The sequence below is a fragment of the Salmo salar genome, chromosome ssa14 (genome assembly GCF_905237065.1).
Source record: "Salmo salar chromosome ssa14, Ssal_v3.1, whole genome shotgun sequence".
NCBI lineage: Eukaryota > Metazoa > Chordata > Actinopteri > Salmoniformes > Salmonidae > Salmo > Salmo salar.
This window is the reverse complement of record NC_059455.1, coordinates 80,619,253-80,631,598: the sequence shown is the minus strand read 5'-3', so window position 1 is coordinate 80,631,598 and position 12,346 is coordinate 80,619,253. Positions and strand designations below refer to the sequence as shown.

Here is a 12,346-nt window from a genome sequence, read left to right as displayed (position 1 = left end):
GGTCATTACAGTAAAGTCACCACAAGGTGCCACAAAATGATAAGCTATACCTGGTAAGAACCAAGGGCCCAACTCTATTTCACCTGGATTGTGGCAGAGCAACCACGCAATACCTGCTACATGGGTTCAACTAAACTGAGCCCTAATCAACTGACAAAGACAAACAAAGAACAGCACAGAATTCAATGTCAGGGTTAAACCTACTGCTGTATGTGATGTTGAACCCTCGTCCGGCCATGGAGTGGTCTGCCTGGAACTCCAGCCTTAGTATGTTCGTATTACTGTCAAGGTGGGAGGGTGACTCTGCCCCCGAGAAGCGTCCCAGGACGGTGGCGTCCAGCAGCTCGCCGTCTTTCACCGTGAGGAAGTCGTAAGGTGCCTCCAGGTCAAAGTCATTGAAGGCCAGGTGGATGCGACTGCCGGGCTCTGATATGATCAGCCACACACAGTTCATGTTGTTGCTGTAGCCTTCTGGGTAGTCCGGTGATAGAACCGTGCCCATTGGCGCCGTGAAATTGGACAGGCATGGGACTGTAGAGGAGAGGGAGAGGACAAAGAGAGGAGACTTGGATTATATGATTGGGGGTTGATTGGGTACTAAAAGGAACTGTACTGTATGTGGCAGAAATGGTTGAAATATATTTTTGTACATTTATTTATTTCTAATTATTTACTGTAGATGGGTATGGGAGAACTGTACAGTGCAGCATGTTCCAAGTTATCTTCTATTCAATATGAATGTGCCATGCAGGATGATATTTCTAAGAGATTATTTCACCCTTTGGCAGTTTGATCTCCCACTCTCAATGAAATATGAATGCATTCAAATGCAAATTACACTAACTCCTATGGTCGGGGGTGTGAAACACCTCTCTCTAGTCCCATAAGCATTCTATATAAGACAGTTCATCAGATAACTATTAGTATGACTGATTTTGGAGAACAGAGCAGTGAATTAATGATTTGACGCATTAGTGAGAGCCTAAAGCAGCGACAGAAGACTGATTAACTAAGTTAAGTGTGTATTTTTCAAATGCTGATGAACTGATGAGGCGCGATGATGAAGCACGATGAAGCGTGTCCACTTATTAGACTTCCATATCATCTGCATACAACTGAATTTATATCAAGGCAAACAGAGTGTTAACCCTGAAAATGTATCAGTCACTATATGGAACTGAAATATGGTTCTTACTTCAGAGGATCATGTTCAGGTCGTCATTGTAAATAAGAATTTGTTCTTAATTGACTTACCTAAATAAATAAAGGTGAAACAAAATAAAATGTAAATAATATATCATAGCAGAATGTTTGCCTCTCAAAGCTAGAACTCAATCAACACACTTTTTGTAGCATTTTTTGCAAGTAAGAAGTAGATAAGTCTCCATGTTTAAGTTCCCCCATCACACAAGGGAAAGGCAGTATGGTTCTTACTAACAGATGAGCATGATCGTATCCCAAATTGCACCCTATTCCGTATATGATATAGAGCCCATAGGGTTCTGGTCAAAATTAGTGCACTATGTAAGGAATAAGGTGCCATTTAGGATGCTGCCCATTACTGTCCACCCATGAAAATGGTTCATAGGTATTTTCTTCTTCGCAACAACATGAAAATATAATATTGATGTTTTTATACACAATTACAAGAAACTGAGTTAGTTTTAGACACATAACAAAATTACTAAATTATTTTTACCCCTTTTTCGTGACATCCAATTAGTAGTTACAGTCTTGTCCCATCACTGGAGCTCCCCTACAGACTCGGGAGAGGCGAAGGTCGAGAGCCATGCGTCCTCCGAAACATGACCCTGCCCAGCCGCACTGCTTCTTGACACACTGCTCACTTAACCCGCCCGGCCCGCCACAAGGAGTTGCTAGAACATGATGGGACAAGGAAATTGCCGGCTGGCCAACCCCTCCCCTAACCTGGATGATGCTGGTCCAATTGTGCACCGCCTCATGGGTCTCCCGGTCACGGCCAGCTGTGACACAGCCTTGGATCGAACCCGTGTCTGAAGTGACACCTTAAGCACTGCGTTGCAGTGCCTTAGACTGCTGCGCCACTCGGGAGGCCCCAATTAGATGCGTTTTAGACGCCAGAAATTCTATGCGTTTTAGACCCCAGAAATTAGATGTGATTTAGACCCCAGAAATTCTATGCGTTTTAGACCCCAGAAATTAGATGTGTTTTAGACGCCAGAAATTCTATGCGTTTTAGACCCCAGAAATTAGATGTGATTTAGACCCCAGAAATTAGATGCGTTTTAGACCCCAGAAATTAGATGTGATTTAGACCCCAGAAATTAGATGCGTTTTAGATGTTCATACTCACAGATGCACATGGGGATGTTGGCTGACCACTGGTTGTTGTTCTGACAAGATATGGTCCTTTCCCCGATGAGCTCGAACCCAAACTGGCACTCAAAGCGCAGGATGCCCCCATTCAAGAAGCTGTCTCCTTCCCTTATCCCATAGAGGGGCGTACCAGGGTCCCCGCAACTCTCTTTGTCAATCTCTGTGGAAAATAGTGACAAAAACATAGTGCTAGTGAGCATTATCACAGTTGACAATTTATTTTATTTGAGTGAATACCCAAGGGGACATGTGTCTTGTGTCTTTCTGTCATAAAACAAGCATACCATCCTGCTTTCCAATTCACGTAATGGATCCAATTCACACCATGAGTAGTAACAAAGAGGTTGGAATAATACTCAGGCTACATTCAGAACAAACACCGAATCATACAGACAGCAATCACAAGGCGTTGGTGCTCGTCATCACACCCATATAGACAGAAAATACTGTTGTCCTCAGAGCTGAATTATACACTTATACAGTCTTATTTTCTATTCTTTGTGTCCATGTCTGAGAATGTGAAAAAAGGATATGATAGGACAGTTATTTTGTCTGTTTTTTTAAACCCTACCACACTAAGGAAATAGGCATCCAGGTGAATCCTCGCTAACACTATGCCCGTGTCCATCCAGATAAGCATGAGTAAGCACGCAGTGCCTCTATCTCTCCCTGAATGTAGCAGACTGGGAGGCCACAAAAACACCTAGGACTCTATTGAATCTGTATCGCTGAAGCGTTAGACATTTAAAGGTAATTTCCTATTGAGCCGTGTTTACCATGAATGCAGTCTCCGCTAACGCGGGAACATTTCCTTTAAATGTCAATCACACAGTAACGCTGAATTTCTGCGATATGGATTGAAAAGATCCCCTAATCACTCCACCCACACCCCACCCATCCTGGGTCACCACACCCAGGTAACACCCGAGATTGGCCTGTCTGGTTCCCTCAGAGGGTGCGGGTGTTGGGAGGAGATGTAATGCATCTTCTAAGACATCTTCCACCACTGCTCAGAGTTGAACCCTGAACCCTGGTGCTCGCTCCGAGAAAATGTTCAAATGGTAAGGGAAAGAAAAACTCCTCGACATTATTATGATCACGTTAGTGGTTCGTGGGAGTGGGCGTCGTTTATTTCAGCCTAGGTGTAATGGAAGTCTTTGCAAAGTGTGATATATTGCATTCATTTCAGTCATGACACCGTCTTTATGGGAACCACAATACCTACCACCCTGACTGCCTGGGCTGGGCTGGGCCGGGCCTGGGAAGGTTAGAGCATATTTACTGCTCTGTGTTTTACGACATCAGAATAGATGGAGAACAAATTGCTTTAGAGCAGCGCACGTCGCATCTGAATAATGCCTGGCGACAGAATGTTAAACACTAAGGTCATCTTTGTCTGTGGGGAAATGGTCAATTGTTATATCCTACCTGGCATGAGTATTATGTGCTCATAAGCACAATGCATACTGTTTGCCCCTAGCCTGGCCTTTTGTGGGGGGGTTTCTACTCCTGTATTCTTCCAGGAACAGCTGGGCAAATTGTAACGATATTGCCAAGCCTCTGTAAGTAGTGTAACACACAGCAATAAGGCCAGAATGGGGCATTATTTGTCCATTTCTAGCAATACAAGTCATGTATTTCCAGTCAACAATACAGGCTATCACAGAAGCCCAATTTATAGAAAGTAGCAACCACATTGTACATGCAAAAGGGTGAAGAATATGTCATCGTATGCCTATTCCTCACGTATGCTCATTTTAAATACTAGCAGTGAGATTTACTTCTCATAAATCTTGGCTAAGAATTGATCATTAAGCTAGATTCAGTCGTCCCTGAGAATTACAGTCCAATTAGAATCGACATTTAAGAAGTTTATTCAAAGGCCCGATGTGGAACTAGAGAAAAGAACATCTCAAAGATGAAAGTCACTAACAGAGATTCAAAGGACGGGAAGGGAGCCACGCTAGTATAAGCCCACATCTATTCTAATGAGGATATGAAGCTTTATCTGAGATTTTGAAAGCCTTACAGTAATACGCTTGTACTGTATGAGTACTGTTGAGTAGAACTTGACCAACTTATCAAGGGATATACACTACCGTTCAAAAGTTTGGGGTCACTTAAGAAATGCCCTTGTTTTTGAAAGAAAAGCACATTTTTTTCCCATTAAAATAACATCAAATTGATCAGAAATACAGTGTAGACATTGTTAATGTTGTAAATGACTATTGTAGCTGGAAACGGCAGATTTTTTATGGAATATCTACATGAGCCTACAGAGGCCCATTATCAGCAACCATCACTCCTGTGTTCCAATGGCACGTAGGGTTAGCTAATCCAAGTTTATCATTTTAAAAGTCTAATTGATCATTAGAAAACCCTTTTGCAATTATGTTAGCACAGCTGAAAACTGTTGTTCTGATTAAAGAAGCAATAAAACTGGCCTTCTTTAGACTAGTTGACTATCTGGAGCGTCAGCATTTGTGGGTTTGATTACAGGCTCAAAATGGCCTGAAACAAAGACATTTCTTCTGAAGCTCATCAGTCTATTCTTGTTCTGAGAAATGAAGGCTATTCCATGCGAGAAATTGCCAAGAAACTGAAGATCTCGTTCAACTCCCTTCACAGAACAGCGCACACTGGCTCTAACCAGAATAGAAAGAGTAGTGGGAGGCCCCGGTGCACAACTGAGCAAGAGGACAAGTACATTAGAGTGTCTAGTTTGAGAAACAGATGCCTCACAAGTCCTCAACTGGCAGCTTCATTGAATAGTACCTGCAAAACACCAATCTCAACATCAACAGTGAAGAGGCGACCCCTATATGCTGGCCTTCTAGGCAGAGTTCCTCTGTCCAGTGTCTGTGTTCTTTTCTCCATCTTAATCTTTTCTTTTTATTGGCCAGTCTGAGAAATGTATTTTTCTTTGCAACTCAGCATTCCTTATTTCTCTGTATGTATTCAATCCGTATTTCTATCAATTGTAAATTAATGTGTAGCCTTCAAATGATACTACAGTGCAATTTATAGTTATAGTTTATGCTCACAGCTACGGGAACCCTACGAACATTTCCTCGAGGTACGCTCATATTCCAAAATAATCTTCTCATACTTTTTCAGTCTCATGTAGAAAAAAGCCTTTGCGAGAACTGGTAGTTAATTACCAATAGTTCATCTGTTCATTACATTAACCCCTAATAGGGTATTTCCTCAATAGATATTGTAAGAGTTGGAAATTGGAGTTGATGATCATTGATTAGTAATGCCTGATGTGTGTCTATAATTTCCTGTCTGTAATGTGAAGTGACCGATATGATGGTTGCTTCTAGAGAATAAAATCACGTTTTATGACCAGTTGTATGCTGCCTACATCTGGTCTTCATTTTCCTTCTAGTAGTATTTATTTTCTCTGAACCCTTATTACAATGGTATTTCTACACTTATTTAATAAGCATGGCTGCACACACTGAATTCATGTACAGATTCAGCTTCCACAGTGTTGCTACAGTATGTAAAAAATGATGGAATTGGCCGACATCAACGTGACCATTATAATGTGAAACAATATGTCACATCGGAACTTTGTCAAAGATGAAACTGTGATTTGTCCTCCAAGGCTCCATAAAAGTACATTAACATCTCATCAATAGAACATAATATGTAATTTCAGCTCATAAGATATATATTCAGTTTATGACCTAATCAGGGTCCCACATCTTCATTCCAGTTATTGCCCATGGAGGTTTTAAATCTGTCACAGGGGTCCCAAACCTTCAGCTCTTCTCAGTTTGGTGGACGCAAATCAATCAGTGTGTGTGTGTGTGTGTGTGTGTGTGTGTGTTCAAGTTGAAAGTGTTAATGTCATGAGCACAAGTACAGTGAAATGCCTTTCTTGCAAGCTCTAAACCCAACAATGCAGTAATCAATATCAATGTAGTACTAAAAATAACAACGTAGAACAAAAACACACAATAAATAAAAATAAGAGGGTCAGTTCAGGGTCAGTTCCAATAGAATATTTCCAATGTGCAGGGATACTGGAGTGACAGAGGTAGATACTGGATGTATAGGGGTAAGGTGACTAGGCATCAGGATGTATGACAAACAGAATAGCAGCAGTGTATATGATGATTGTATTTGAGTATGTGTGCATGTTTGTAGAGTTAGTATGAATGTGTATGCATGTTATGTGTGTGTGAGCAAATTAAGTGAGTGTGTGTATGTGTTTGTGTTGCTGTGTCAGTGTGCGTGAGTGTGTAGAGTCCTGTAAGTGTGCATAAAAACAGTGCAAAAAAAAAACTGCATGGGTCAAGTCAAATAGTCTGTGCAGCCATTTTGTGGCTGTCTTATGGCTTGGGGATAGAAGCTGTTCAGGAGTCTGTTGGTGTCAGACTAGATGTACCGGTACCGCTTGCCAGTGCGGAAGAAGAAAAAACAGTCCATGTCTTGGGTGGCTGGAGTCTTTAACATTTCTCCGGGCTTCCTTTCACACCGCCTGATATAGAGGTCCTAGATGGTAGGAAGCTCAACCCCAGTGATGTATTAGGCTGGGATGGAGGCAACCTAAACAATAATATAGTGAAGTGAAGTTGTAATAACGCAGACTACTTCTGCCGGTGGTGTCTACCGTAAGCAGGGACGATTGGCGAAGGACGTGTGGGCGAAAGGAAGAGAGAGTCAGATGTTTCCGACATCATTCTGCTGTTTCCTGGGTACAATCACCACGCGAGTCCGGAGTTATGACAGCAAGAGGAGGCCAGAGCTAGCCGAACAGAACTTACAGGCAAGTAACAGGGAAGTGAATTATCTCAACTCCATAGTAAATCGTATTCTACATAGGAACTGAAACAATATAGCTAACACTATTGGAGAGGATTGGATGTTCAAATCAAATCAAACTTTATTTGTCACATGTGCCGAATACAACAACTGTAGACTTTACCGTGAAATGCTTACTTACAAGCCCTTAACCAACACTGCAGTTCAAGAAGAGTTAAGAAAATATTTAGCAAATAAATTAAAGTAAAAAATTCTAAAAAGTAACACAATAACATAACAATAACGAGGCTATTTACAGGGGGTACCGTTACCGAGTCAGTGTGCGAGGGTTAAAGTTAGAGGTCATTTGTAGATGTAGGTAGGGGTGAAGTGACTATGCAAAGATAATAGACAGCGAGTTGCAGCAGTGTACAAAACAAATGGGGGGGTGGGGGTCAATGTAATAGTCCGGTGACCATTTGATTAATTGTTCAGTAGTCTTATGACTTGGGGGTAGAAGCTGTTATGGAGCCTTTTGGTCCTAGACTTGGCCATCCGATACCACTTGCCAAGTGCTAGCAGAGAAAACAGTCTCTGACTTGGGTGACTGGAGTCTCTGACAATTTTATGGGCTTTCCTCTGACACCGCCTATTATATAGATCCTGGATTGCAGGAAGCACTACCCTCTGTAGCACCTTACATTCAGATTTCGAGCTGGATGCTCTCGATGGTGTAGCTGTAAAACTATTTGATGATCTGGGGACCCATGCCAAATGTTTTCAGTTTCCTGAGGGGTTTTGTCGTGCGCTCTTCACAACTGTCTTGGTGTGTTTGGACCATGATAGATCATTGGTGATGTGGACACCAAGGAACTCTCGACCCGCTCCACTACAGCCCCGTTGATGTTAATGGGGGCCTGTTTGGCCCGCCTTTTCCTGCAGTCCACAATTTTATATGTCATCTCAGAAGAAAATACTAGTAACAATGAAAGTACTAATGAAAGATAAGACAGTAGCTAAATGCTAGCAACACATCCAAGGGACACTACTAGTTAAAAATTCAAAGGGATATTATTCACTACAAATGGAATTACATTCTGATTAAAAGACAGACCTTATTAATAGCCATACAGCGATAAAGTGGGCTTGAGGTGATAGTTTATGTTTTGGTGTTCACAAGCTTTTTGCTGTGATAAGTCCATATGGTCTAACAACAGTAGGGTTGTTTTTGTGACTAATTCTACATGTTTTTATGTGGATTAAGGTCTTTAAGAGGGGATTTTTACTTTCATACAAAGTTATATTTTATGCATTTAGTCTGTAAAGGAAATACAGACAGTGAAGCCAGCTTTTTGCCAAAGCAAAGTGATTTTTCAAAATGATTATTTTTGTGTTTTTTCAAGGTTTACGGAACCGGTTTCATGAGTTAAGACATACAGTATTTTGCTTAAATATTAAGTCTTGTTGTCTATTTTCTGTGTTACTTAAAGTAGGCAACAGAGTCAAGGTTCATTCATATTTGGATGTGAGCTATTTATTATATGCATTTGGTTGTCATTTTGAACTTTGAAATGGGGTTTATTTTGTGTAAAAGTGACCCACAGTATTGTGATTACATTGTTCTTACCAACTCTAAACTTTCTATTCATTCCAAAAACAAAAGAGGATAATTAAAAACAGAAGTCAACAAACCAAGATACTGTGAGAACCCCAAAATCCTGGTTCCCTTGAATTAATGTACTGAGATAATCACACCTTTACATATGCAAATTAGGGCAGGTCTAGGGTGTCTGTGATGATGGAGTTGATGTATGCCTTAACCAGCTTCTCAAAGCACTTCATGATTACAGATGTGAGTGCTACAGGGCGGTAGTCATTGTGGCATGAAGCCTTAGAGTTCTTGGGAACAGGAATGATGGTAGTCATCTTAAAACATGTACAGACTGGGACAAGGAAAGGTTGAAAATGACTGTGAATATGCCTGCCAGCTGTTCTGCAAATGCTCTGAGAATGCACCCTGGAATACCATCCGGCCCTGTGGCCTTACGAGTGTTGACCTGATTAAAGACCTTACTCACGTCGGCCTTGGAGAGCGAGATCACCCAGTCCTCTGGGTAGGTGGGGACCCTCACGCAAGGCACGGTGTTGTTATTGTTGAAGAGTCTATAAAATACATTGAGTTCATCTGGTTGAAAGGCATCGTTGGGCAGATCATGGCCGGTCTTCCTTTGTAATCCATAATGGACTGTAGCCCCTGCCACATGCGGTGGGCATCAGATCCTGTGTAATATGATCTTATCGGCTCTTATTAACCAACCATGCTATTATGTTTGTTTTTTTGCATTGTTCGTAACTTGTTGTGTACATAATTCGCTGGAGAAGGAAACTGAGATTTTGCGGAAAAAGATCAGGGTGCCTTGTGAAGATCAGGCGACGAGTGGCTAATCTGCCTTTGCCTTCCGTCCTGCTAGCTAATGTTCAATCGCTGGAAAATAAATGGGACGAACTGAAAGCACGTATATCCTACCAACGGGACATTACAAACTGTAATAACTTGGCTGAACGACGACATTAAGAACATACAGCTGGCGGGTTATACACTCTATCGGTAGGATAGAACAACAGCCTCTGGTAAGACACGGGGCAGGGGCCTATGCATATATGTAAACAAGTCTCAAGGTTTTGCTCGACTGAGGTAGAGTATCTCATGATAAACTGTAGACCAAACTATCTACCTAGAGAGTTTCATCTGTATTTTTCGAAGCTGTCTACATACCACCACAGACCGATGCTGGCACTAGAACCGCACTCAATGAGCTTTATACTGCCATAAGCAAGCAGGAAAACGCTCATCCAGAGGCGGCACTCCAGGTGTCCAGGGACTTTAATGCAGGGAAACTTAAATCAGTTTTACCTCATTTCTATCAGCATGTTAAAACCTCTTAAGTATCGGACCATTTTTTTCAATTTTCGCCTAAAATGACATACCCAAATCTAACTGCCTGTAGCTCAGGACCTGAAGCAAGGATATGCATATTCTTGATACCATTTGAAAGGAAACACTTTGAAGTTTGTGAAAATGTTAAATTAATGTAGGTGAATATTTGTTTTATTTTATTTCACCTTTATTTAACAACTACGACCTATAACAACTGCGACCAACTGCAACCTATAACACATTAGCTCTAGTAAAAGATAATACAAAGAAAAAAAAACATGATTTTGTTTTTGGGGGGGTGGGGTTGTACCATCATCTTTGAAATGCAAGAGAAAGGCCAAAAAAGGACTTAGAAATCCAGGCACAATTTAGATTCTGGCCACTAGATGGCAGCAGTGTATGTGCACATTTTTAAACTGATCCAATGAACCATTGCATCTCTGTTCAAAATGTTGTATCAAGACTGCTCAAATGTACATAATTGGTTTATTAATAACTTTACAAGTTCATAACTGTGCATTCTTCTCAAACAATAGCATGGTATTATTTCACTGTAATAGCAACAGTAAATTGGACAATGCAGTTAGATGAATAAGAATCTAAGCTTTCTGCAAATATCAGATATGTCTATGTCCTGGGAAATGTTCTTGTTACTTACAACCTCATGCTAATCGCAATAGCCTACGTTAGCTCAACCATCCCGCGGGACACCCAACGATCCTGTAGATGTTAAATGTGCAACCAGAGGGAAAAAATTCTAGACCACCTTTACTCCACACACAGAGATGCGTACAAAGCTCTCCCTCACCCTCCATTTGGCAAATCTGACCATAATTCTAACCTCCTGATTCCTGCTTACAAGCAAAAATTAAAGCAGGAAGCACCAGTGTCTCTGTCTATAAAAAAGTGGTCAGATGAAGCAGATGCTAAACTACAGGACTGTTTTGCTAGCACAGACTGGAAAATGTTCCGGGATTCTTCCGATGGCATTGAGGAGTACACCACATCAGCCACTGCCTTTATCAATAAGTGCATCGATGACGTTGTCCCCACAGTGACTGCACGTACATACTCCAACCAGAAGCCATGGATTACAGGCAATATTTGCACTGATCTAAAGGGTAGAGCTGCCGTTTTCAAGGAGCAGGACTCTAACCCGGAAGCTTATAAGAAATCCCGCTATGCCCTCCGTTGAACCATCACACTGGAAAAGCATCAATACAGGACTAAGATTGAATTGTACTACACCGGCTCCGACGCTCGTCGGATGTGGCAGGGCTTGCAAACTATTACAGACTACAAAGGGAAGCACATCTGAGAGCTACCCATTGACATGAGCATACCAGACGAGCTAAATAACTTCTATGCTCGCATCGAGGCAAGTAACACTGAAACATACATGAGAGCATCAGTTGTTTCTGAACGACTGTGTGATCACGCTCTCTGCAGCCAATGTGAGTAAGACCTTTAAACAGGTCAACATTCACAAGGCCGCTGGGCCAGACGGATTACCAGTACGTGTACTCTGAGCATGCACTGACCATCTGTCTGTAATACCAACATGTTTCAATGACTGCCTAAATGACTACCAACCCGTAGCACTCATGTCTGTAGCCATGAAATGCTTTGAAAGGCTGGTCATGGCTCACATCGACACCATTATCCCAGAAACCCTAGACCCACTCCAATTTGCAAACCGCACCAACAGATCCACAGATGATGCAATCTCTATTGCACTCCACACTGCCCTTTCACACCTGGACAAAAGGAACACCTACGTGAGAATGCTATTCACTGCAAATGCTATTCACACTAATCCTCAACACGGGGGCACCTCAGGGGTGCGTGCTCAGTCCCCTCCTGTACTCCCTGTTCACTCATGACTGCATGGCTGGGCACAACACCATCATTAAGTTTGCTGATGACACAACAGTGGTAGGCCTGATCACCGACAACGATGAGACAGCCTATAGGGAGGAGGTCACAGACCTGACCATGTGGTGCAAGGACAACAACCTCTCCCTCAACGTGATCATGACCAAGGAGATGATTGTGGACTACAGGAAAAGGAGGACCGAGCATGCCCCCAGTCTCATCAACGGGCTGTAGTGGAGCAGATTGAGAGCTTCAAGTTTCTTGGTGTCCACATCACCAACAAACTAACATGGTACAAGCACACCAAGACAGTCATGAAGAGGGCACAACAAAACCTTTTCCCCCTCAGGATACTAAAAAGATTTGGCATGGGTTCTACAGCTGCACCATCGAGAGCATCCTGGCGGGTTGCATCACTGC

The 12,346-nt window shown here is 42.1% G+C and overlaps 1 protein-coding gene across 1 annotated transcript in view; it reads right to left on the bottom strand.

Moving 5' to 3' along the window:
* LOC106570400 (CUB and sushi domain-containing protein 3-like) overlaps positions 1-12,346 on the bottom strand; it is a 725,317-nt gene that overhangs the window by 307,123 nt on the left and 405,848 nt on the right. Inside the window, 2 exon segments of the mRNA XM_014142665.2 lie at positions 205-531; positions 2,336-2,518. Coding sequence (XP_013998140.1) covers positions 205-531; positions 2,336-2,518 — 510 coding nt within the window.